This window comes from Bufo gargarizans, chromosome 1 (assembly GCF_014858855.1).
Source record: "Bufo gargarizans isolate SCDJY-AF-19 chromosome 1, ASM1485885v1, whole genome shotgun sequence".
NCBI classification, from domain to species: domain Eukaryota; kingdom Metazoa; phylum Chordata; class Amphibia; order Anura; family Bufonidae; genus Bufo; species Bufo gargarizans.
Window position 1 is genome coordinate 400,077,241 of NC_058080.1, and position 27,643 is coordinate 400,104,883.

Sequence of the window (27,643 nt, forward strand, 5' to 3'; positions counted from 1 at the left end):
TCCGGCGGCTTTCTCCGTGCACCGCCGTGCTGCGCCGGAGCTCCGCCCCCGTCCCCATTGTAGTCAATGGGGACGGAGCGGCGGTCCGCGGGCACGGCGAAATAGCCGCAGGACGGATCCGACATGGTGAACAGCATGTCGGATCCGTCCTGCCGCAAGTGTGAAACTAGCCTCAAAGACTTTCAATTCACTGCCTCTGTGCACCGAGCATCACTGTGAAGACTGTGCTGGTTGGAGAGACAGGCCAAGCCCCATGCACTGCCCGATATGTTGGCTAAGTTGTCTGCCCTGCAGGGGCGTACCTAGAGCATTTGGCACCCGGGGCGAACCCTTTGTTTGGCGCCCCCCCCCCAAGAAAGTTAAGAAAACATGCACAAACTTTTTTCAATGTTTTCAATAATATTTATTACAAATTTTCGGATCCGCAAAACAAATGCGGACGTCTGAATGGAGCCTTACAGGGGGGTGATCAATGACAGAGGGGTGATCACCCATATAGACTCCCTGATCACCTCCGTCATTGATCACCCCCCTGTAAGGCTCCATTCAGACATCCGCATGTGTTTTGCGGATCCGATCCATGCATCAGTGGATCCGTAAAAATCATACGCACGTCTGAATGGAGCCTTACAGGGGGGGTGATCAATGACGGAGGTGATCAGGGAGTCTATATGGGTGATCACCCCTCTGTCATTGATCACCCCCCTGTAAGGCTCCATTCAGATCAATGACAGGGGGGTGATCAATGACAGGGGGGTGATCAGGGAGTCTATATGGGGTGATCAGTGGTTCATAAGGGGTTAATAAGTGACAGGGGGGGGGGTGTAGTGTAGTGTAGTGGTCTTTTGTGGTACTTTACACAGCTACCTGTGTCCTCTGGTGGTCGATCCTAACAAAAGGGACCACCAGAGGACCAGGTAGCAGGTATATTAGACGCTGTTATCAAAACAGCGTCTAATATACCTGTTAGGGGTTAAAAAAAAAAATCACATCTCCAGCCTGCCAGCGAGCGATCGCCGCTGGCAGGCTGGAGATCCACTCGCTAACGCTTACCTTCCGTTCCTGTGAGCGCGCGCGCCTGTGTGCGCGCTTTCACAGGAAATCTTGCGTCTCGCGAGATGACGCGTATATGCGTCGCTGTGCGCATCCCTGCCACCTCCGGACCGCACATCTGCGTTAGGCGGTCCGGAGGTGGTTAATAAAATAAAAACCTGCACCCCCTTAAAAAAAAAAAATCACTTTCCATCTGCACCAAAAAGAAAAAAAATCCAAATCCCCATCAATAAAATGAACAAATCCTGCACCCCCCCCTTAATTACACCCTCTCTTCTCCCCTTAATTACACCCCCTCCCCACCTTAATTACACAATTATTTACTTTACTTTTACTGTGTGTCTCACATTTATTTTGAATGATGCCCGTTGCCCGCTGTCCGACCGCTGGTATAAGATGGATGTGATCCGATCCTTCTTCTGATCCGTGAAGGCGGCGGCGCGGCGTCAGCGTCGTGACGTCGTCACGTCATGTTGCGCACCGCCCGCCGCCGCAATAATCCGAGTCGCGTCGCATGGTCGCAGCAGTGGATGGAGCCGGGGCGGCCCGCCCCCCCCGCGGTACGCCACTGCTGCCCTGTGTCTACCCTCCCACTGGATTCTTTAGAAAAGTTTAACCCATTCTACTATCAGCAGCACAGACTCAGGTCTGGAGGCTCTGCCTCAGGTACTGAGCAGCTACAGGGTTTCTGCTTCTCCAAGCACTGAGGAGGCAAATGCTGTGCTCAGAATCTTCCCTCCCCTCACCCTGCAAACACAGAGCTGACATAGACTCTGTACTGTTCTGTGGGCTGTGAGGAAGTGTCTGCAGAACATTGCACAAGAACAGGTAGGGGGAAGATCCTGTGTGCATCAGCAATGACCCTGTACTGTAACAGCTGGTATCCCAGCAGTTAGACTGCAAACAGGGCAGCAATTTTTTTTACTCCCTTAGCAAAGCAGGGGGAGGGGAAAGGCAGTCTTTGTAGACACCCACAAATATTCATGAGAAAAACCTCAGAGATTGTTGTTACACACCCCACAGCTCTGCAACTGCAGGTCAACAAAGGGCCAGAACAGAACTAAGGAATATATATTATATTATATATATTTATATTAATACATACACACACATTTTTTTTTGCCTAACACTTGCTTAGCTTATGTATATATATCTGACCATCAGATTTACAATGCCAATTTTTTTTTTTTTTTTATAAAGCTCGACAAAGCTCTCAAAGAAGACCTTCACCTTCACTGAACGAGCAGCCGACTGTCGGGAAGGAACGCTTCATTCCCAACAATTGGCTGGATTGGAGTGTCTAAACCCGCTTTAAGTACAAGTTGCAATAAGCTGTATGTTCAGTGTTAGTTTTATCCATGTAAGGCTACTTTAACACTCGCGTTTTGGCTTTCCGTTTGCGAGATCCGTTCGAGGCTCTCACAAGCTATAAAAAAAACGGATCAGTTTTGCCCTAATGCATTCTGAATGGAAAAGGATCCGCTCAGAATGCATCAGTTTGCCTCCTATCAGTCTTCACTCCGCTCTGGAGGCGTGCACCAAAACGCTGCCTGCAGCGTCTTGCTGTCCGCTTGACGAAACTGAGCCAAACGGTTCCGTCCTAGCACACAATGCAAGTCAATAGGGATGGATATGTTTTCTCTGACACAATAGAAAACTGATCTGTCTCCCATTGACTTTCAATGGATTTAATGAGGGATCTGTCTTGGCTATGTTACAGATAATACAAACAGATCCGTTCATGACAGATGCATGCGGTTGTATTATTGTAACGGATCCGTTTTTGCAGATCCATGACGGATCCGCCAAAAACGCAAGTGTGAAAGTAGCCTAAAACAAAATCATCAATTAAGAAAATAAGATTACTTAGATCACAGATAAAAGAAAAGAACATACCTACTTCCTCCTTGATAATGCGTTGTGCTATCCTGTCAATGGTTCCAAGTTTCAGTGCAAATGTGTCCAAATACTCTGTAATTGCTGAAAATTCCATAGGTCGATTTTTCAGTTTGTAACCACTTGTCACATATCGTACAGACTCCCCCATCTTGGAAAGCAAAGTGGCACCCTGCTTTTTGTGGCTGTTCAGATCCTAGAGGGGCCCAAAATTAAACTGGGTTTACTAAAGACTTACTTTCAAGCATTTAACTCGAGCGATAAAATGGTACATCATCTCAGCTTGTAAAATAGTGCAATCATGTTACAGAAAAGTATTCACTCAGGCTATCCTTTCTATGACCTTAGTGCGCTTGGCAGCTGAAGGCATCTGTGTTCGTTCCATGTTCATATGTGCCTGCATTGCTGAGAAAAAAAATAAAAGTTTTAATATATGAAAATGAGCCTTTAGGAGCAACGGGGGCGTTACTGTTACACCTAGAGGCTCTGCTTTCTCTACAACTGCCGCACCCTCTGCACTTTGACATGGCCAGGCAATGAAAATATCATCACACCTGGCCCTGTCAAAGTGGAGAGGGCATGGCAGTTTCAGAAAGAAAAGAGCTTTGAGGTGTAACAGCGTGTGACGATCTGTAGTTCTACTTTACACCAATTTGATAAATCTCCCCCATAATCCTGACAAGTGCTCTAATTTCCTATTACTGTTTACTGTTGTAACTGGGATAATGACTGGCAAGATTGGAGGTTTTCTTCAGTGCACACTTTACCAAATGTATGCATGACTGGAGCAGGAGGTCCAGGGTGACAAATATGAACATATTGCCCATATGTAGGGTCCTTAGGGAATATTGTGGACGATTTACAAACTTCAGAGGGGCATGCTACTCACTGAGCAAGGGTACAAATGGTAAATTAATTGGCACCATGAAAAAATACAACTTGCCCTACAAAAGAAAAAGGCCTCAAATAACTATGAACAGAAGAGTAAAAAAGTTATGGCTGGGGAGAAAAAAATAGTAAAAATGAAAAAAAAAAAAAAAAAAAAAAAAGGTTTAAAGATAAAAAATGGATTTTTTGTACTCACCGTAAAATCCTTTTCTCGTAGTAGGCATTGGGGGACACAGCACCATGGGTATATGCCCAGCTGCCACTAGGAGGCTGACACTAGAAACAAAAAAGTGTTGGCTCCACCCAGGTGGGCTATACCCCTCTGCTAGAGCCAGAACAACTCAGTCAGTACCAAAAGCAGTAGGAACGCCACACCTGAACCAAAAAGAAACGGAGTGCCAACAAGTCTTGAACTGGGGAACCCGACAACCACAAGCAAACGCCGGAACCACGAACAAGAACAAATGCTCCAAGGAAAGGGAGGGATCTGTGTCCCCCAATGCCTACTACGAGAAAAGGATTTTACGGTGAGTACAAAAAATCCATTTTTCTCGTGCGTGGCATTGGGGGACACAGCACCATGGGACGTCCCAAAGCAGTCCCTGAGGGAGGGAAGAAGATCGCCAGACGGCAACCTAAAGCACCGCTGCCTGCAGAACCTTACGCCCCAGGCTGGCATCAGCAGAAGCCAGGGAATGAATGTGGTAGAATTTAGCAAAAGTGTGAACTGACGCCCAGGTGGCGGCCCGGCAAAGCTGGGCAGCCGAAGCCTGATGACGCACCGCCCAGGAAGCTCCGACTGCCCTAGTCGAATGAGCGGTCAACCTGGAAGGGGGAGCGCGACCCTTCGCGGCGTAGGCCTCCTTGACAGCCGACCGAACCCAGCGAGAGATGGTGGCCTTGGAGGCAGGCAGACCTTTACGAGGACCCGCCGGAACCAGGAAAAGAGAATCCGAACGACGGAAGGGTTCCGTGAGGCGAAGGTACCAGCGGAGAGCCCGAACAACATCCAGGCAATGGAGAGACTTCTCCCGAGGGTGAGAAGGATTAGGGCAGAAGGAAGGAAGGATAATCTCCTCATTGATGTGAAACGGGGTGACAACCTTAGGGAGAAAAGAAGGAACGGGACGCAAAACGACCTTGTCCCGATGGAACACCAGAAAAGGCGACCGGCAGGAAAGCGCCGCCAGTTCGGAAACCCGACGGATAGAGGTGATAGCCACAAGGAAGGCAACCTTAAATGACACAAACGACAGAGAGATGTCTGCCAAGGGCTCAAAAGGAGAGGACTGAAGAGCATCAAGAACAAGATTCAGGTCCCACGGCTCCACCGGAGGACGAAAAGGAGGGGCTCGGCGAGCGACACCCTGCAGAAAAGTCTTAACCTGAGCCCGCGTGGCCACAGAACGTTGAAAAAGGACCGAAAGGGCAGAAATCTGCCCCCTGAGAGAAGCCAGGCGAAGCCCCTTATCAAAACCAGCCTGAAGAAAGGCCAGAATATTAGGGACCGAAAAAAGGAGAGGACGAGAACGTGCGGACTCGCACCAAGCAAAATACGCCCTCCAGGTCCGATAGTAAATACGGGCCGACTGGGGCTTCCGAGCGCGAAGCATCGTCTGAACGACAGAGTCCGAGAGACCACGGGCCTTCAGGATCGCGGTCTCAACAGCCACGCCGTCAAACGAAGCTGCGGTAAATTCGGGTGGAACAGAGGGCCCTGCGAAAGGAGATCGCGACGCAGGGGAAGACGCCATGGAACGTCGGCGAGCAGGAACACGAGATCTGCGTACCACGCCCTGCGGGGCCAATCTGGGGCCACCAGAATCGCCGGCACCCGGGCCGCCTTGAGACGCTTGAGCACTCGAGGCAGAAGAGGGATGGGCGGAAAGAGATACAGAAGGTCGAACTGGGACCAAGGCAGAACCAGGGCATCGACCGCAAGAGCTTGCGGATCCCTGGACCGCGCAACATAGCGCGGAAGTCTGTGATTCAGGCGAGACGCGAAGAGATCCACGTCCGGAACTCCCCACCGGAGACACAGTTGATGAAACACTTCCGGGTGGAGAGACCATTCGCCCGGGTCGACGAGCTGACGACTGAGAAAGTCTGCCGCCCAATTGTCGACCCCGGGAATGTGGACGGCGGAGAGAACGGGAACGTGTTCCTCCGCCCATCGCAGGATCTGAGAGGCCTCTCGCAGGGCCATCACGCTCCTGGTGCCCCCCTGATGATTCAGATAAGCCACGGCGGTGGAGTTGTCCGTTTGAATCCGGATCGGGAGGCCGCGCAGACGGGAAGTCCAGTGCGACAGTGCTAAGAAAATCGCCCTGAGTTCGAGAACGTTGATCTGCAGGGAAGATTCCTGAACAGACCACAGACCCTGAACCGTGAGGGACTCGAACACCGCTCCCCATCCCGAGAGGCTGGCATCGGTCGTGATCACGCGCCAACTGGGGGGGAGGAAGGACCGGCCCAGGGACACCGTCCGGGGAAGCAACCACCAGGAGAGATCCAGACAAACCTGAGGAGGGAGACGAACGAGGCGCTCGAGACCCTCCGGGGACTTGTCCCACCTGGACAGGATGAACATCTGCAGGTCCCGAGAGTGGAATTGGGAATAAGGAATGGCTTCGAATGAGGCCACCATCCTCCCCAGGACGCGCATACACGTCCTGATGGTCAGAGAGGACGGCCTGCGGAGAAGATGTACCCCCGCATGAAGAGAAGACACCTTCTCCGGGGGAAGGAACACCCGCCCGAGGCGAGTATCGAACAGCATTCCCAGAAAAAGCATCTTCTGGCGTGGGACAAGGGAGGACTTGGAGTGGTTGACAAGCCACCCGAACCGAGCAAGAGCCGAGAGGGTGATGCTCAGGCTGGACAGATTGTCCTCGGGAGACGGGGCCCGAATCAGAAGGTCGTCCAGGTAAGGCACCAGGGCGACCCCCCTGGCACGAAGAAGAGCCACTAGGGGAGCTAACACCTTGGTGAAAACCCTTGGTGCGGAGGCCAGACCGAAGGGAAGGGCTACAAATTGGAAATGAAGCGAACCCACCGCGAAGCGAAGGAACCTTTGATGGGAGAGGGCGATGGGAACGTGGAGATAGGCATCCTGAATGTCGACCGACGACAGGAACTCGCCCAACTCCAGGGAGGCGATCACGGACCGGAGGGACTCCATGCGGAAATGACGGACCCGGACAAACCGATTGAGCGCCTTCAGATCCAGGATAGGACGGAGTGAGCCGTCCTTTTTGGGGACGGTGAACAGGTTCGAGTAGAAGCCCCGAAAACGTTCTGACTCTGGAACCGGAACGATGACCCCCAGAGCGCGCAGGGAATGAATGGCCTGAAAAAAACTGTCTGCCCGGGCGGGAGACATGGGGGGGGACGTCAAGAAGAACCGACTGGGTGGGAGGTCGGTGAATTCGATTTTGTACCCCGAAGAGACCACCTCGAGAACCCAAGCGTCTTCTACGTTTGCCCGCCAAACGTCCCGAAAGACGAGCAGGCGCCCTCCCACCATGACGGGGATCGAGTCATGCTGAAGGAGGCTTAGTGGGCTGGGGACGAGCGGGCTTGGGTTTGGCGTGCCAAGAGGGCCTGGACTTGAAGGAAGGCCTGGAAGGCTTCTTGTCAGATCGGGCAGGAGGGGCCCGAAAGGACCGAAAGGACTGCGTCCGGGAGGACGATCCGGGGAAACGACGGCGGCGAGGCTGATTCTGAGGAAGAAGAGAACTCTTACCTCCAGTGGCCTCGGAGATGAGCTCCTCTAAGCGTTTCCCAAAGAGCTTTCCACCAAGAAAGGGAAGAGAGATAAGAGCCTTCTTAGAGGCGGCGTCCGCCGCCCAGGAACGAAGCCAGATGGTGCGGCGGATAGCCACAGAGTTGGCGGCCGCGCGCCCAGAGCGGCGAGCCGATTCCATAGAGGCGTCACAAAGAAACTTGGAGGCCTGATAGATCTGGGAGGCAAGCACTGCCAAGTCCCCCTGCTCAGAGTCAGCAGGTAAAGCACGGAGAAGCTGCTTTGCCCAAACGGCGCATGCCTTGGCGACCCAAGAGGCGGCAAACGCAGGACGGATGGCGGCGCCCGCTGCGATGAAAACGGACTTGGCCAAGGAGTCGACCCGTTTATCAGCGGGATCCGACAAGGAAGCCGCATCAGCCAGGGGAAGCGTAGTAGCCTTCGCCAGACGAGCGACCTGAGGATCCACCAGGGGGGGCATCGTCCAGAGATTGACCGAATCCTCAGAGAAAGGATAAGGAACATCAGAAGCCTTGGTGAGATGAAGGCGCCGATCAGGGTGACGCCATTCCCTGGCAAGGAGAGCGTCCAGATCCTCGTGATTGGGAAAAACCACAGTGGACCGCTTAGAGCGTCGGAAGGACACTGCCTCCATGGAGGAGGACGAGGGGACATCCTGCACGTGGAGTGCGTCCCGCACGGCTCTGATGAGATCCTGCACTGCTGCCGACATCGCCGAACACCGCTCAGATTCAGAATCTGAAGCGGAGGAGTCCCCAGGAGCGGCGGAAGCGGCTGAAGAAGAAATCTCACCGGACTCAGACCTAGCCGGGGAGTGATCCGGGGAAACTGAGGAGGAGTGAGACCCAGCCGAGACCGTACGTGGTCGTTTGCGGGACCGAGAGCCGGAGCGAGGCTGGGAACTGTCGCCAGGCGTATCACCAGCGGTAGAGGCCCTGCCAGAGGCGGCCGCAATCTGGGCAGGGAGACTGTCCAGAGACTGCGCCAGGGATTGGGAGAGGCTAGCAAGGCTACCTATGGCCTGGGACAGGGTAGCAGCCCATTCCGGGAGAACCGACAAGGTAGAGGCCGCAGGAGCGGACTGGGCGGGCCCGGGGGTGAGGCACTGCACACAGAGGGACGTAGGCTGGCCGCATGGGAACTTCCTGCTACACACAGAGCAGGCGTAATGAGTGGAAATGGCGGCAGGGGGAGTGGGGGCCTGACCAGAGGAAGACATGATGGCCTCTCGGTGGTGGAACCTGAAAAGAAGAGGAAGGAGTCAGCCAGAGGCTGCCTACCACGACCAATGGTGCTGTGTCCCAGAAAAAACCGAAGCTGGAGGATCCGGAGCGCACAGAGTGAGGACGCACGCGGCCGCACAGCTCAGGCAGAAGAGAGAGAGAGCGTCCGGCAGAAGAACCGCCCCCCTAGCAGCCCGCGCTGGCGCAGGATTGGGCGGAAAGAAGAGAGGCCTCCGGAGGAACGCCCACAAGGGGAGAGGCAGAGAGGAAGCCCGGGAAGCCCAGGAGGCGGAGACGACGCCCGCCCACGTGACCGCGGCCTAGGCCAGGCAAAAGCCGCGGCCTCTAGTATGCCAGGGTGCCGCCGGAGGAGAAAAGCGCCGCCGCCGGCAGGCCCCCGCCCGCCAGCGCAGGGGGCGGAAGCGGCTAACAAACAGCCAGCGCCGAGGGAAGGCAGAGGAGGGGACACAGCCACCGAGGTAGGGAGAGCGAGGGCCGAAACCGGCCGTCTTAAAGGGGCCGACACCATTAAAAAAGGGCTCCAGAATGGCGACCCCCCTGAGAGGAGAGCGGGGGAGACCCCAAGAAGGAGAGGTGCCCCCCCCCAAAGGCCCAGCTTACTAAGTGGAGGTGGGGGGGTGGGGGAGGGGGTTGGGGCTGAAGCACATACTCACCCTCCGATTAGTTCAGGCGCAGCATGACCACCCCCTCGGCGGACTCAACACGGAAACCGTGGGTCCGCCGGAATCCACTGCGGAAGCAGGTCACGTTGGGGACTGGGTGGCTGCAAGGTACCGAGTACGCGCCCGCAGGGGGACAACTAAGGTGGAACACGATGGAGCCGCCCCTGCTACCTGTAGAGGAAAAAATTAAAAGAAATAAAAATAAAAATAAAAGATAAAAAATTAGCAGAAAAAGGACCTGCTAGCAGGTCATGTCTGCCTCCTACGGACACTAGAACTAGACTGAGTTGTTCTGGCTCTAGCAGAGGGGTATAGCCCACCTGGGTGGAGCCAACACTTTTTTGTTTCTAGTGTCAGCCTCCTAGTGGCAGCTGGGCATATACCCATGGTGCTGTGTCCCCCAATGCCACGCACGAGAAAAAGACATTATTATTTATTATTAAAGCACCATTCAGTCCATAGCGCTGTACATATGAAGAGGGGTATATATACATAATACAGACAATTGCAATAAGCACAAACACGACAAATTACAAACTGGTACAGAAGGAGAGTGGAAACTGCACACGAGGGCTTACAAACATGTAGCTTATTCAATTATATGGGTCAGTGTCAGACTGGGGATTCTTGGGAGGAACCATAAGAGCAAATCATTGTAAGCCCAACCTCCATCTATACAGAACAGGTGCATGTTCACTGGGGATGAGGCTGTCTTCTTTTGGAAGGGTGGTATACAATTGTCTCCTTAGAACCAAGGAGTCTGAGTGCTGAGATCCACACTGAACGTTGCTGAAGATGAACCGGAGACAGGCGCATACAATTTCTGAGTCCGTCTTCAGCAACGAGGAGAGACAGGGCTCTGTGTAAGCGCTTTGTTCTCCTTATCAGTCGGGGTCTCAACACAGATCAAAAACTTTGATATGTCATTATTATTATTTTTTTAAAGGATAGTTACTGGAGTCTTTCCATGGATCTGCAAAAATCACAGAAAAACTGCAATAAAACAGATTCAATCACAAAGTGTGAATAAAACCGTGGAGAATTTTCATGACTAGCAACAACATTTTTCTTTTTTGAAAAAGCTAACCTTAGAAGTAAGAAAAACATTGAAGTGTTCATTGAAGGAGAGTACTGGATGGTCTGCAATCCTTTTGAGGAACTTGTCCAAAGCCCTTCTCCTGGTTTCCACAAACTCTTCTGAAAAACGATCTACAACACCTTTAACAACAAATTTCTCTGGAAGAGGCTGAAAAGAAAACACAAACCATATCTGGGTATGGCAAACTGTTTTACGGACTATAAACCACCATAAAGTTCAAATGAGGCCTTTAAATCATTATGACAATTAAAAGGCCTAAAAACTCAAATCTATCAGTAAAAAGGCCTAGTTATAGAAATATGCACAGGTTTTTATTGAGTAAGCATAAAGCAAGTTTATGTCCCAATGTAAGCAACTTCCAGCATATTCCCACTGAGTGCAGAAATGATGTTTCTCCGGCATAGCACCACCGCTGTCCAGGCGCTCTGAATGTCCTGAAATTAAGTCCCAATCACTTGAAAAGGGGCAAGATGCCGTTTTTTGCACCGCTCCTGAATCATTCATGCAGCTGTTCCAGATTGCTAGAATACTGGCTACTGCACAACTATTAGTATTTTATAGGGGAATGACTGTTTAAAGGGTTTCTACCACTTGCATATCACATATTTGGTGATCAGACACTAGCGATCCGCTAGTGTCTGATGTAGCTTACAAGCTAATTATTACCTTAATCCGTTCGGCCCATACCTCAAAAAAAGCACTTATATCTTTATGCAAATGAGCCTCTAGGTGCTATGCAGGCGTTTTTCCAGCACCTAGAGGCTCCGTCTACCTTGCAGTTTGCCGCCCAGCGCCTCGCTCCAGCACGCCCATCTCTTACCGTATTCGATCCTCCCCCTGCTTCAGCCTTCAGAAATCCCGCGCCTGCGCCGTTCGTCGCGGCATTCGGAGGCATTCGGCGCAGTCAATGTCTGACCGCTCCGTGCTCAGACATTTCCACTGCGCCTGCGCCGATGTCATAGGCGCAGGCGCAGTGGAAATGTCTGAGCACGGAGCGGTCAGACATTGACTGCGCCTGCGCCGAATGCCGCGACGAACGGCGCAGGCGCGAGATTTCGGAAGGCAGAAGCAGGGGGAGGATCGAATAGAGTTGAAGATGGGCGTGCTGGAGCGAGGCGCTGGGCGGCAAACTGCAAGGTAGACGGAGCCTCTAGGTGCTGGAAAAACGCCTGCATAGCACCTAGAGGCTCATTTGCATAAAGATATAAGTGCTTTTTTTGAGGTATGGGCCGAACGGATTAAGGTAATAATTAGCTTGTAAGCTACATCAGACACTAGCGGATCGCTAGTGTCTGATCACCAAATATGTGATATGCAAGTGGTAGAAACCCTTTAAAACGGATTTCTGGGATTTAAAGGGGTTGTCCAATACCTTAAAATCGTTCACATAAAGCAACAAACAAAACAAAAAAAAGACACTAACCTATTCACAGAAGCTCCGTTCCAGCGACAACCCAGCTGCCTCCAGTCCCCTTGTAGACTGAAGTTTGACATACAGTTTGTCATCACGTGCACTGGTGCATTCATTCACTGCCACAGGGACCAGAAGCAGCGGAGACGAGACCTTCGGCACTAAAACAGGGAGCTGCTGAATTAGGGCCATTAATAAAATTACTTGGAGGGGAGAGGGATTGGACAACCCCTTTAAAATATTGATGACCTATCGTTCAACTGAATTAGGGCTTGTTCACACGACCGTGCCTTTTTTTTTGCGGTCTGCAAATTGCGGATCCGCAGAAAACAGATGCCGCCCGTGTGCCTTCCGCAATTTGCAGAACAGAACAGGAGGCCCATTATAGAAATGCCTATTCTTGTCCGCAAAACGGACAAGAATAGGACATGACTCATCATTTTTGCGGGGCCACGGGACAGAGCAACGGATGCGGACAGCATTGAAATGAATGGTTCTGTATACGGACCGTATGAGGAACGCAGAAAACGTCCCGTATACGGAACATAAAATACAGTTGCAAGAAAAAGTATGTGAACCCTTTGGAATGATATGGATTTCTGCACAAATTGGTCATAAAATGTGATCTGATCTTCATCTTAGGCTACTTTCACACCTGTGTTTAGGTGCGGATCCGTCTGGTATGTGCACAGACGGATCTGCACCTATAATGCAAACGCTGGTATCCGTTCAGAATGGATCCGTCTGCATTACTCTGTCCAAAAAAAAAAAAAAAAAGTCTAAGTCTAAGTGTAAGTCAAACGGATCCGCCCTGACTTGCAATGTAAGTCAATAGGGACGAATCCGTTTGGCTCTGCATCGCCAGGCGGACACCACTTTTCACAAGAAGCATTGCCTGATGTGAATGATGCCCCGCACAAAAGAGCTCTCAGAAGACCTACGATTAAGAATTGTTAACTTGCATAAAGCTGGAAAGGGTTATAAAAGTATCTCCAAAAGCCTTGCTGTTCATCAGTCCACGGTAAGACAAATTGCCTATAAATGGAGAAAGTTCAGCACTGATGCTACTCTCCCTAGGAGTGGCCGTCCTGTAAAGATGACTGCAAGAGCACAGCACAGACTGCTCAATGAGGTGAAGAAGAATCCTAGAGTGGCAGCTAAAGACTTACAATAGTCTCTGGCATATGCTAACATCACTGTTAGCGAATCTACGATACATAAAACACTACAAAATAATGGATTTCATGGGAGGATACCACAGAGGAAGCCACTGCAGTCCAAAAAAAACATTGCTTCACGTTTGCAGTTTGCACAAGAGCACCTGGATGTTCCACAGCAGTACTGGCAAAATATTCTGTGGACAGATGTAACCAAAGTTTAGTTGTTTGGAAGAAACACACAACACTATGTGTGGAGAAAAAGAGGCACAGCACACCAACATCAAAACCTCATCCCAACTGTGAAGTATGGTGGTGGAGGCATCATGGCTTGGGGCTGCTTTGCTGCATCAGGGCCTGGACGGATTGCTAACATCAAAGGAAAAATGAATTCCCAAGTTTATCAAGACATTTTGCAGGAGAACTTAAGGCCATCTGTCCACCAGCTGAAGCTCAACAGAAGATGGGTGTTGCAACAGGACAACGACCCAAAGCATAGAAGTAAATCAACAACTGAATGGCTTAAACCAGGCATGTCCAAACTGCGGCCCTCCAGCTGTTGCAAAACTACAACTCCCAGCATGCCCTAATAGCTGTAAGCTATCCAGGCATGCTGGGAGTTGTAGTTTTGCAACAGCTGGAGGGCCGCACTTTGGACATGCCTGGCTTAAACTGAAGAAAATACGCCTTCTGGAGTGGGCCAGTCAGAGTCCTGACCTCAACCCGATTGAGATGCTGTGGCATGACCTCAAGAAAGCGATTCACACCAGACATCCCAAGAATATTGCTGAACTGAAACCGTTCTGTAAAGAGGAATGGTCAAGAATTACTCCTGACCGTTGTGCACGTCTGATCTGCAACTACAGGAAACATTTGGTTGAAGTTATTGCTGCCAAAGGAGGTTCAACCAGTTATTAAATCCAAGGGTTCACATACTTTTTCCACCTGCACTGTGAATGTTTACAATAAAAACATGGTAACATTTAATTCTTTGTGTGTTATTAGTTTAAGCAGACTGTGATTGTCTATTGTTGTGACTATGATGAAGATCAGATCACATTTTATGACCAATTTGTGCAGAAATCTGAGCATGCAGTGAGAAAGACTGAGCATGCAGTACTTTCCCGACCCGTAACAGTGTATGCCACAGCTTTCTTTTGTCTGTATGTTAAACAGCTGCAGATATTTCTACATTTTTATTCATATGCAATTTATCAAGTTTGAGCACTTGGGGGCCAGACTGAGTCCTTGGAACACTGCCTTTGTAACACTCCTGTGCTCTGCACACTCTCCCCTTCCCTTGATTGACAAGGAAAGACATTAAACATGGTGAGGGCAGAAGCAGCAGATGCAATTATGCTTCTCGTATCTTTAACCCTCACTTCTGGCTCAAACTTTGCCTTTACACTGAGAAACAAATATTGAACTTGATATAGAGAGTATTATGTATGAGTATTATTAAAGAAATAAAATTCATCCCAGAGCTGTGTCTTAGTATGAGATTATAAAAAAAAAAAATAATATATATATATATATATATATATATATATATATATATATTACACATACATACATATACACACACACACCTTACAGCCTAGCAGGTATAGCTTTACTTGCATCAGGCCATTGTGCCATACACATAAGATTTTAATTTGAATAAACTTATGTAATGTGAATGAGGGAGAAAAAAAGTAACTGAAGAAAAGGTTTATGATTCTCTTCTGGGATTTGAACCTGAGATCCTCTATATGGAAGGTAGATCACTTACCGCCAGGCTATAGCCCTACCAATTTGAGAATAATAATTCTCTATGCTTTTAAAGCTAATACATATTATTGGTTTCTTCACAGGCATATATTGTATATGGCTTTATTCACACGTCCGTGATTTCTATCAGTGATTGTGAGCCAAAACCAGGTGCGGCTCAACACAGAACAGGTGCAGATCTTTCCCTTATACCTCATATCCGTGGAGGCTCCAATCCTGGTTGTGGCTCACAATCACTGATGGAAATCAGGGATTCAACTGATGTGTGAATGAGGCTTATAAAAAGGCATATAAAAATTAAGTGAAGAAAAAATGTATATGTCAAGATTTGTTTCTCAATGTGAAGGCAATTTTTGAGCCAGAGCTGAGTGTCATAGATAGGAGAAGCATGACTCCATCTGCTGCTTCTGCCCTCACTGTGCTTGGTCTAGCCCTGTCAATCAAGGGGAGGGAGCGTGCTTAGAGCACAGGGGTGTTATAAAAGCAGTGCTCCAAGGACTCACTCCAGCCCACTGGTGCTTAAACGTGATCTCTTGGATATGAATAAAAATGTAGATCTGTGCAGCTGTTTAAGGGTACTTAAAACATTAGCGGCAGGGGAGTCCGGCAGGCTGTTCCGGCGGGTGAACAGCCTGTCGGATCCGTCCTGCCACTAGTTCACGTGTGCCCCCGGACTGCCGCTCCGTCCCCATTGACTATAAGGGGGGGCGGGGGCAGAGTTCCGGCGGCAGCACGGCGAGAGGCAGCCGGACTAAAAGTACGACACACAGTAATTTGAGTCCGGCTGCCTCTCACTGTGTGCTGCCATCGAAACTCTGTCCCTGTTATAGTCAATGGGACGGAGCGGCAGTCCGGGGGCACACGTGAACTAGCAGCAGGACGGATCCGACAGGCTGTTCACCCGCCGGAAAAGCCTGCCGGACTCCTCTGCCGCTAGTGTGAAACTAGCTTAACATACAGACAAAAGAAATGTATTGTTTTAATCAGCACAAACAACCCTACAAGGCAGAATGCTTGGTTTAATAGGGTTGATCATGCTGACAGAGGCTCTTTAAAGACTTCTGTATCTAATCCTGTCAGCAGCAGAATACTACCTACGGGAATGAAGTGAGTGGGCTGGGTTTCTTCAAGTTTATTCCGTAACCAATCAAAATCCTGGTACCTTCTTCGTATGGAATACTCAGGGAGGTCAAATTCTGATCTTGTGGTCTGTAAAAAAATAGAAATAAAATAAAAATATATAAATTGAGCAGATTTCATTTAAGTGGAATACTAGGTGGTTTCCTTTATCGCAGTGGTTATCCAGTTGAAAGAGCCTAATTACGTTTGACTGGTGTGGTCATTACCACCTTCTCTAATCTCACTACCATCACAATAAGGGTCCATTCACACGTCCGCAATTTAATTCCGCATTTTGCGGAACGGAATTGCAGATTCATTCATTTCTATGGGGCAGCAAGATGAGCTGCCCCGGATCCGGAATCGCGGATCCGCACTTCTGGGTCCGCCATTCCGATCCTGAAAAAAAATAAATAAGACATGTCCTATTCTTATCCGCGATTGCGGACAAGAAAAGGCATTTTCTATAAGAATGCCGGCGATGTCCGTGTTTTGCGGATCCACGGATGCGTGGATCCGCAAAACACACACGGACGTGTGAATGGACCCTAATAAGATATGCATCTTCCTTTTTACAAATAGTAATGAGAAAAAAAATATACTTATGTCTGCATATCTCTTCTGAGAGCTTTAAAAACAAGTTAATTGGAATGCAAAAAGTTTTTTTTTTCAATCTTTCCAGTGACATAGTCTGTCCCTTGGCTGTAGTACATGATATTTTATTTGCCTCAGTTATGGCATGCTCACCTCTGTGTCTGAGGCTCTGTTTGGGGCCTCCTTAGTAGAGAAAGACCAGATGTAATATCATCAGGGACAGGGTAGGTCGAGAAGGCCCCTGGCTGCCATCAAAACGACTTCGCACCCCATGACTGCATTATCAGGTTGCTCCCTCTGTCTAACATCTCAGAAGCCACAGTTGGTATTAACTGCCGCATCGGAGGGGTTAAACTACTGGGAACAGAGTTCTCTCTAATCTGAGCAGTAACAGCTGGATTAAACAGGTAGCCCCTGCAAGTGATGGGGTTAACCAATACAAGTTAGAAACAGTAAAATAAAAATATGTTAAATAACCCCTACCATTTGTGGGACCCGCACCTATCAGACAATGGGGGCATATCCTAACGGTGTAACCTCATTGTCTGAGATGGCAAAACCCCTTTAAAGACTGTTACACTTAAGAATGTTTAAACATGCTTTAGATATAGGGGGAGGCAGGGACCTCATGAATATCACGATTAGTGTTGTACTGTGTTTTCTTTATTGAGAATCCCATTATACTGTTTAAATATGACTCCCTGCATCTCAGGTTTAACCATAAAACCAAGGATTATTGCAACGCAAAGAAGTGCAGCCAGCTGTTAAATAAAAGGTGTAGGATGCCTCCAAGTGAGATGTTTTAAAGGAGAGGTGCAGCTTTTGGGTGTTTTGTCAGACCTGAGGAGGAAAACATACTTACCCGTTTCCCAGCTCGTTCACAAACCTGCTCCTCTTGCGTCACGTGACTATTTGTCATGACGCAAAGGGAGCAATTCACCACTGTGGCCAGCGATCGGCTGCAGTGGTGTCAAACATGAAGTTTACGTCCACAGGGCTCAGCGTAGCAGCAGAGACCGGGGAGGGAAGGAGCTGGTAGCCAGCAATGGGAAGCAGGTAAGTATGCATCCCTTCACAATACAGCACAGGGGTAGGGTGTTGCCAAAACTCCCCCCCCCCCCCCCCCAAAAAGGTGCACAACCCCTTTAATGCATCTCTTTCTTGAATATCATCCCTGTTACACAAGGGGTTGTCACATGGGTTACTTACAATCAAGTGCAAATGCTTACTTCTCCTGCTGATGCTGGTGCCTGACAGCACTAAGTATTTCTGAGTGCAGTTGAAGCAAAGCCGATACCAATAAACAAACAAGTGCAATTATATTATGTGCTGCATTAGACCTCTTTCATACAGCCGTAGTGCCCCCGTGGCAGTATTGTGGGTCGCATACGGCGGTTCCGCAATACACAGGGAACCGGCTGTGTGCATTCCGCATCACGGATGCGGACCCATTTAAGTGAATCCAGAGATGCGGTGCGGAAGCACGGAACGGAACCCCACGGAGGCACTACGGAATGCTTACGTGGGGTTCCAATCTGTGCTTCCGTTCTGCAAAAAAAAATAAAAAAATAGAACGGACAGATCATGGACCCATTCAAGTTGACGAACGTTGCACGGAACGGAACCAGGTCGATCGTGTGAAAGAGGCCTAACGGTAAAATATGGGGTTATTGATTTTCAGCGCACAAAAGGTCTCCATAGACTTTAAGGTGAAAAATGGCAGGGTCCTGAAGGGGTTAATGGAAACCTGTCAGGACATGTGAGCACCCCTGCCCTCCTACCACTAATTGACAGCCCTATTACCTTGCGTAGAGAGATAGAGGTCAGTAGTCAGCGGATAGGCGGGGTGAGCCCCTATATGAAGAATACTATGGATCCCGCTTCATAGCACTGGAGGTGCACCAAAACAAATATGAGTTGGTCCATAACACACACACAGATTACAGAAAAAAGGTCTGCAATCTGCGGGCCTGACATTACCGCATATTGAGCAGCAAAAATGCCAGGTTCCATTTAATAACTACAGTACAAAATTCTCAGGGAAAACAGAACTTTATTTTTCAGCACCTATGAAAAATGTAATAAACCTGAAGAGAGCAAAGTGAGGAACAATACTAATGCACTTATTCCGTGGTTTACCTTGGTCATAACCCGGTAGGTTATATAGGTTTCCATAGTGCACACGTGTTTCTTTGGGTCATCAACTGTAACAAATAGGTCCCTTGTCTCGCCGTCCATGTCATCATCTAGCTGCAGCCTGTTAAGAAGGGAGGATGAAGAAGCTGGGCTTGAGGTGTCCGCAGGGGTACCATTTGGCAAACTAAGGTCCTATGGCAGGAAAAAATAAATAAATAAGGATATGTATTAGTATGTGTGTGGTCCATCACTTTTTACATAATTTAATAATGGCTATGTATACAGTAAAGCAAAAAGGTGTAACATTATAAAAATTATCATCAACACTACTAATAATACTAATACAGTCTAGACTTCATTCACAACACCGTTCAGCCTTTCCGTTCTCCTGCTCCGTTTAGGGGCAGGAAAACAGAAAGGACGGATTCCGCGCATAACTAAACCTAACGGAGCCCTTAGGACCCCATAGACTATAATGGGGTCCGTTATGTTTCCACTCAGAAGAAGATTTTTGAAGCGCAAACAAAAGTCCTCCGTGCACAACTTTTGTCTCAGCTCCAAAATGATCTTCTGAGCGTTATATTCTATGGGGTCCTTAGGCTCCGTTATGTGCCGTCTCCGTCCTTTCTGTTTTCTTTCCCCTAAACGGAGCAGGAGAATGGAAAGGCTGAACGGTGATGTAAACAAAGCCTTATAAAAAAATAAAATAAAAAAATGCTGCAGTTGTGGCACCGTAAATAAAAAGCTATGTTCTTACACCCGGGAATAGAAACATTAATGTTTTCATCCAAAATGAATCAGTTTTCAGTATAAAGCAGTACCCTAGTAACGGGAAAAAACACCTTATTTTTCTGACTGTGCACACTATGCGGCAATTACTGGAGAGCACAGACTTGCTGAACTTATTGGCACATTTATTTATAGATGTGCTGCACTCATGTGGGTGACATATTGTTTAGTTCCCAGCAGCTTTTATGTTTGCATATAGGAGAGAAAGCATATGGTAAACATATACAGCAGGGAAAGCAGCCATTTATCATAACCCTTAGGGTACATTCACACGACCGTATAATTTTATCCGCATCCGTTCTGCATTTTGCGGAATAGATGCGGATCCATTCATTTCTATGGGTGAATCAAATGTGCGGACAACATTCAGTATTTTGTCTGCATCCGTGTTTCCGCATTTCTAGTCCGCAAAAATATGAAGCTTGTTCTACTATTGTACGCACAGATCGGTCCGCAGCCCCATTCAAGTCAATGGATCCGCAAATTGCGGATGACATACGGAATGATTTCCGTATGTCATCCGTTTTTTGCGGATCCGTATTCTTGAAGGCCTTAATAATGCTTTTTTTTTTCCTTCCATTTTTTGCAGACCGTAAAAAACGGAAGACATACGGAACACAAACGGAAGTCATTTGTCCACAAAATGCGGACACACGGTTCCGTTATTTGCAGACCGCAAAACGGAAAGGAATACACACGGTCGTGTGAATGTACCCTTACAAATAATAAAAAGCATACACAAGAGCATGGCGCTGTTACTGCCTGTATTCACCGGTCGGCTATAAGGCAAAAGTAAGCATGCACTGAAACCTAAATCTTAGGGCTCTTGCACACAAATGTTGTGTATCTGTCCATGCGGCGGCCGGGATGGATCGAGACTCATTCAACTTGAATGAATCTGTGATCCATCCACAACGTTAAAATAAAAAAATAGAACAAGTTCTATTTTTTTGTAATGCGGGGGGCAGGAACAGAAACACCACTGAAGCACTCAGTAGTGCTTCCATGGGGTTCCGATCCGTGCTTCCGCGGACCCAAGTGAATTCACTTTAGAAAAAAGACAACTGAGGGGAGATCTAATAGCTATGTACAGCATAAATCTATTAGGGGTCAGCACAGAGATCTATCCCATCAGCTATTTATCCCCAGGACTGTGACGAGGGGACATCCTCTGCGTCTGGAGGAAAGAAGGTTTGTACACACCGTAAAGAATCCTCTTCTATGTTTAAGAGCAGTGAGACTATGGAACTCTCTGCCTGAGGAGGTGGTGATGGCGAGTACAATAAAGGAATTCAAGAGGGGCCTGGATGTATTTCTGGAGTGTAATAATATTACAGGCTATGGCTACTAGAGAGGGGTCGGTGATCCAGGGAGTTATTTTGATTGCGTCAGGAAGGAATTTTTTATTTTTTTTGGGGGGGGGGGGGGGGGAATTGGCTTCTACCTCATGAGTTTTTTTTGCCTTCCTCTGGATCAACTTGCAGGATAACAGGGTGAACTGGATGGACAAATGTCTTTTTTTGCCCTTATAAACTATGTTACAAAAGTCAGTTTTTGACAAGGTTTTCAATTTTTTCGCTCACCTATTTTTCCGTTTAGAAATGAGGGCTTTTGTTTGGCACCCTTAAAACACAAACAGTAAAAATTGTAAAAGAATGATGGGGTTACCGAGTGCCTGCTGTTTTACATAACAGAAACTCTGTGGCATATTCCGTGATTGGCGACGATGCCGATCATGGACTTTAAACCCCCAATAATGCCTTGGTCAGCTGTGACCCCGACATCTGATCAGTCAATTACTGGGAGGCTGCGCTCAAAGTGACTGAATGACTCCCCCACGACAAGATCGCGGGAGCTGTTGGCTTCTGCTATAGACTGCCATCACACAATTGTATATTCGAGTCCCCTAGGGAGACAAAAAATAATAATTTGGGAAAAGAGATTTAAAAAAAAAAAAAAAAGTTTCAAAAATATGCCTGAGCTATTGAAAATATAAAAGTATTTATCCTGCACAGTAAACAGCAGAAAAAAAATTAAAATATAAAAATAAAAATCTAAATGGGCAATTTGCTGTCATACACACCCCATAAAAAAAACTTCAGATTGCCACGCAAAACATGAGCCTTCAGACCGCTCTGTAGATATATAGCTCGCTGATTATCTTACTGTTTTGCATCCGGTTATTTACATGTTACCAAAAATCCATAAGTCGCTAATTGACCCTCCGGGGCGACCTATTGTTTCAGGAACGGATTCTATCTTCAGTCATATAGCCATCTTCCTTGATAAATTATTACGCAATTTTGCCATTGAGGGTTCCTCATATATACAAGACACTTCTGAATTTCTGTGTAAATTGGAACAAGTTGATTTATGAAATGTCACACATATCTTTCCCCCTGAAGAAGCGAACGCGAAACGTGCGTTGGGGTTATTCAGTTCACCACTCAGGTATTTAAGGTCATAGCGTTATTGTGGATGTCTTATCAATCCGATTTTTGTACTTTGTATCTCGGCCTTTTGCACTGTTTTTAGATTTCCATCCGGTTTCATTACCTGTGACTTTGCCTGCTATTCTGGTTATCCAGTCTTTGTTATTTATTTATATACTATGTTATATTTATATGATCCTACCAGCCTGGATATCTAGATTGATATTTATATGTATATGTCCATTACTAGTGGTGTTGCTTTTCTTCCTGTGTGTCCCATACCCACCACAGTATTGTCTTTTACTTGTATTTTACCATATCCGGTCTCGTGTGAAGACTGTAATAAAGGTTATATTCTTTTCTATTTGTGCTGGCCCCATCTCCTTTTTTGGCGTTTTACTTCACGTGCAGGCTTGGCACGGGCACTCACCTTCGCGAGTCATTTATTGGTGTTGATTTATGAAATGTTGGGTCTATCGTTTTGGTGTCCCTTGATGTTACTTCTTTGTACACAACTATTGATCACAACAAGGGTATGTTGGCTGTATTACGGAGGTTGTAAATGTCGTCCCTTTCATCACAGGCTTGTGATTTTGCAATGTCTCTTTGGAATATCATTCTGAGACATAATTACTTTTTGTTTCAGGACACCTATTCTATACAACAAGGGGGTGTGGCCATGGGGTCCAACGTGGCCCCGACATATGCTAATATTTGTATGCGTCGGTTTGAGGAGGATGTGATCTATGTATCCCACCACTTTACACGTTTTGAGGTGGTGGAGATACATAGATGACATCTTCCTCCTTTGGACAGGAACTGAATTTTTTTTAACTTATTATTTGTTACGGTGTTCACCGAGCAAGAAAAATATTTTTCACAAGTTCATTCGTGGATTCAGTGATACTTGTTAGGTTTAATTTTTTATATGTAAAATTGGGAAAGGGGGATGATTTGAACTTTCAATATTTTTGTTGTTTTTTTTAACCTTTTTTTCCCCCCTTCTCTTTTTACACTTAGGGGGCTAGAACCTGGGATCTTTTAATTCCTTGTCCCATTAACCATAATAGAGATCTATTGTGGTGAATGGAATTCTGGCACTCTACCTGCTTAACTGTGCCTCGTGGACAGCTTAGCAGGTAGACTGCCATGGCAGGCCTGGGAACCTTCAGCAGGCCCTAGGCTGTCATGGTAATCAATCGGAGCCCTGCTATTTCACTGCAGAGGCTCCAATTGGAAGACAGAAGGATGCAGCTAACCTCACAGATGCCAAGATAGTTATTGAACGCAGCGTCTGAGGGGTCAGATGACCAGTTTCTGCGCCATCACCGATCCCGGTCATTGCGGCTGGGTGCCTGCTGCATTCTACGCATCAGGGGTCACGCAGCAGCCCACTCCCATTCGAGAAGAAGCTTGGCTGTCATAAGCCCGATGAGCTCCTGCTTTTCCATGGAGTGGAGACTTATGCAAAGACAGATTATACCACAGTTAAAAAAAGACCAGAACAAAAAAAAACAAAAAAAATTGTAGCATAGCCCAAGTCCCCCTATAGCCATATAAACAGCCATAAAAACAACTATTGGTGGTCACTAGGGGTTTAATGTAGCTGGCTCTTGGTAACATCTGCTCTAAATACACCAATTTCCCGCTGGGCTTTATCCCCTAGGCAGCTTCAGCCAATTAGAAGAGGCAGAGCTTCAGGGCGAGGGACAGGCACTGCAATCACAAGTCAAAGCTCTGTCCTAATGGGGGTGAGCTAATAAGCAGCAAGCACTGCGGAAAATAGACAGCAGGTAAAAACACTATAAAAACCTCTAGACACTGATTTACATATCATTTGTAGCTAATAAAAATTGGACAGGCGATTTTAATAGACATTGTACTGTAACGTTTATAGACTGAGGATTACATTTTAAGATTAGAAACATGTACATAAAGCAATGTACCTGCAAAATTACTCAACATAATACATAGTGCAATATGTAAGGCAGTGCATGTGTGGTCAATGCTGTGTTACTAACTTACACAACACTTTATATCACGAGGGGCAGACATGGAAGCTTCCAGTCAGCAAAAAAGTGAACATGTGTCCGGAAGACTTATTATGCTAAAGTGAAGCTAGATAACAGAGGAAGTTGAAAAGATACAGAAAGAATAACAATTGGGGCAGAAAAGTGCAACATATGCTTATCATGACGGAAGGATGATACCACTAGAGATGAGCACATTTTTTCCAAAATTCAATTCGCCGAATTCTTTGAAAAAATTTGGTTCCATCCGAATAAAAATATAATATAAATATATATATATATATATATATATATAAATAAAATCGGCTATTTCCTGTCTGCAGAGAGCCTGTATAGTGGTGTAGAACCCTGTGCCTTGCAGTAACACGCATAGGGAGTCCGCTGTGTTAGTGAAACAATACTGCGAGTCCGTATGACATGCAGATGACAGGCGTCGCTCTTCATGTGTGGAGCATCTGCACTGAAATCCGCAGGTGTTCGCAGGCAAATCTGTGCGGTCAATCCACATACAACTGGTGCAGATTTGCATGCGGATTTTCGTAAGCGAATCAGGAAAATCCGGTCAGGAAAAAAATAAAAATAAATTAACATGCTGCGGATTTTAAAATCCGGCCCGCAGGTCAAAATCTGCGCAGAAAAAAAAATCTGCATCGTGTGCACTGAGAATTTCAAATTCTCATAGAATACAATGTACATGACCTACAGTGCGGATTTTCCGCACACAAATCCACACGAAATCCTGATCGTGTGCATTTAGCCTTAGGCTACTTTCACACTCGCGTTTTGGCTTTCCGTTTGCGAGATCCGTTCAGGGCTCTCACAAGCGGTCCAAAACAGATCAGTTTGCATTCTAATGCATTCTGAATGGAAAAGGATCTGCTCAGAATGCATCAGTTCAGTCACCATTCCGCTTTAAAGACGGACATCAAAACGCTGCTTGCCAAACGGGTCCGTCCCCATTGACTTACATTGTGTGCCAGGACGGATCCATTTACATTGACACAATAGAAAACGAATGCGTCCTCCATTGTCTTTCAATAGTGTTCATGACGGATCCGTCTTGGCCATGTTAAAGATAATACAAACAGATCCGTTCTGAACGGATGCAGACAGTTGGATTATCTGAACGGATCCGTCCATGACGCACAAAACGCAAGTGTGAAAGTAGCCTTAGAATCACTGCACATTTCACTTATTTGGGCAGTCATGGGGCCAAAACAGATCAAATAACTAGTATGAACTTAGCCTTACCGGTCAATAGAAGAAGCGCACTCCCTTTACACCGTTGTCAGCTGATGCCACATAGATCTACAGAACCTGCTCTATTAAATGCTGATACAAGTAGAGCCCCCCCCCCGACAGAGTGGAGAGGGTGTCAGCAGTAAGTTTGTGTTGACGTCACTGATTATTTTGCCATTCCTCTGATCCGTCAGAACAATATCCCCCCAAAAACGGATCCTGCCTGTTGAGCATCCGCCTTCACTCGGTCAGCATTTTGTCAGTTATCCATCAGTAATGCTAATGCAAAAAACAAAAAAACAAAACAAAAAACCCACAGGAGTGGATCCAAAATAGAGATGACCGAGTCAACCATTCAAGAACCGCTGGGTTGCTGGTCAAGACACGACCGCTAGATGACACCTGGAGCTCAGGCCTCTCGCTGTGACTCCTGCTGCCACGCGGCACTCCCCCTTACTCTGCTGCGACCTGTGCCAGAAACATTTAGGCCTCTGTCACTCCTCTGTGCAGGGCCTGGCACTTCTCTGCCCGACATACTGTTAGATCAGATAAATAAAAAGGAAATTAAAACACCCAAATAAGGGCTGTAATTTTCGCACTTCATCACACAACAGCAAATACTTATTTTTTTTTGCCACTAATATATGCAAAAAAGGGCTTTAGAACATATAACTGCACCGCTGAACGGCAAATAAAAACATTTTGTGCCACTAATACGCGACAAAAAGGGCTGTCATTTTCTCACTTCACCACACAACGGCTAATAAGCCTTCCCCCCCCCCCCCTAAATACAAGCCAAAAAATGCTTTAGAACATTTAACTGCACCGCACATAAGATGTAGAAATATTTCCTTGTAATACTGTTCTGCTTCAATACTGTAGAATGATTCCTCTCTATCCTTTCCCTGAACTTCTATACAGCAAAATAAAAGTTATAAAGTCTTTCCTAGCACTGTCCCTAGCGCCTGCTGACGTCTCTCCCTGCACTAAGTACACTGGAAAATGGCTGAATCCAAGATAGCTGAGGCTATTTATAGGGCTGTCACATCACAGGGCTGGCTGCTGATTGGCTGCATGCATGGCATTGTGGGTGATCCCGCCTTTCTAGAGAGTTCTTTTCGCCATGTCCTCACACATGCAGCAGCCATTTTAGGAAAAAATTTGATTTGTTACCACGAAGCGTGAGGAAATTTGGATTCTGTGCGAATCGAATTTTTCCTAAAATTCGGATCGAATTCCACTTTGTCAACTTCGAGGAGTTCACATGACCGTTTAATTTATTCTTATTCTGATCCATCTAAAGAGGAAAAAAAAAATGGATCCTGTGCATCAATTATGCACATTTATCATCCTTTTTAGCCATTTCAATTTGAAATCAATTTTTTTTTAGACGAAAAAAAAATAAAAAATAAATCTTGCATGCAGTACTTTTCTGTATAAAAAAAAAACAGATCTCAGAGGGAAATTGCTCAAATAGATGCCAAATGTGCATAACTGATGCGCATGATTTTTTATTTTTATTTTTTCAGGATCCTGTTTTGTTTATTTTTCTGATGGATCAGAAGAACAGAAAATGAAATTTTGATATGAACTTCCCATTATCAAGTAGGTACTGTATAAAGTTAAATGAGGGAGACACAGCTTGGGCTTCACAAGACAGACCAAGTTCGTACCTGTGCCTTACTATCTGTGGTGGAAGTCCATGCCAAGTTAAAATCTCTCTCTTTCTTATAGAAATGACTGAACATCTGGGCAAATGCCCTACCGGCCGCTCTGTTCATTGGGGGGCCCTCACAAGTAGAGCAGAGAGAAGGATGAGGCAGCTCTTTAGCTCAGTGCTCTGAAGTAACTTGTCCCGCTATGTGATTAGGACAGGTTTTGAGTGTACTAATAAGGCGGTAGCTATTTTATTTCCCCTGATGATTGCTTCCTAGGCAAAATGAGCCATTATAACTGATGAAAGGTATTTGGAAATACATTTATAATAAAGTAATATTGAAGTATTTTCTTAATTTCTAGGTAACCCCTTTAATCACAGCATTAGCCTCAGATGTCTGCTGTGTAAAATAGTAGAAAATCTGTAGCTATGGTGCCCCTCGGGAGGGAGCATTATTTAAAAGACCAACTTCTGCCATACATGTATGGCTGTGGTCGGAAAGGGGTTAAATACAATTGCAACTTATTTAGTCACAACTAGCATATTTTTATGTTGCCCTTGCCAAGTTCTGAAAAGGGGACATGGTGAGGGCAGGGCCATCAGCCCAGCACATTCATCATTATTGACGTCAGAAACTGGTGCAAATGACCGTAATCTACAGATTCTCTGAGCTTTTGTAGATTTCTTTTTGGTGCACAGAC

General features: G+C 46.9%; 1 protein-coding gene across 4 annotated transcripts in view; it reads right to left on the reverse strand.

Moving 5' to 3' along the window:
- Positions 1-27,643, reverse strand: part of LOC122921111 (sorting nexin-30) — an 88,430-nt gene that overhangs the window by 34,436 nt on the left and 26,351 nt on the right. For all 4 annotated transcript variants that reach the window (XM_044271072.1, XM_044271082.1, XM_044271091.1 and 1 more), the window contains exons 2-5: positions 18,799-18,987; positions 16,045-16,155; positions 10,597-10,755; positions 2,950-3,145 (exon numbers count right to left, since the gene is read on the reverse strand). In XM_044271072.1, coding sequence (XP_044127007.1) covers positions 2,950-3,145; positions 10,597-10,755; positions 16,045-16,155; positions 18,799-18,987 — 655 coding nt within the window. The remainder of the gene's footprint in view (positions 1-2,949; positions 3,146-10,596; positions 10,756-16,044; positions 16,156-18,798; positions 18,988-27,643) is intronic.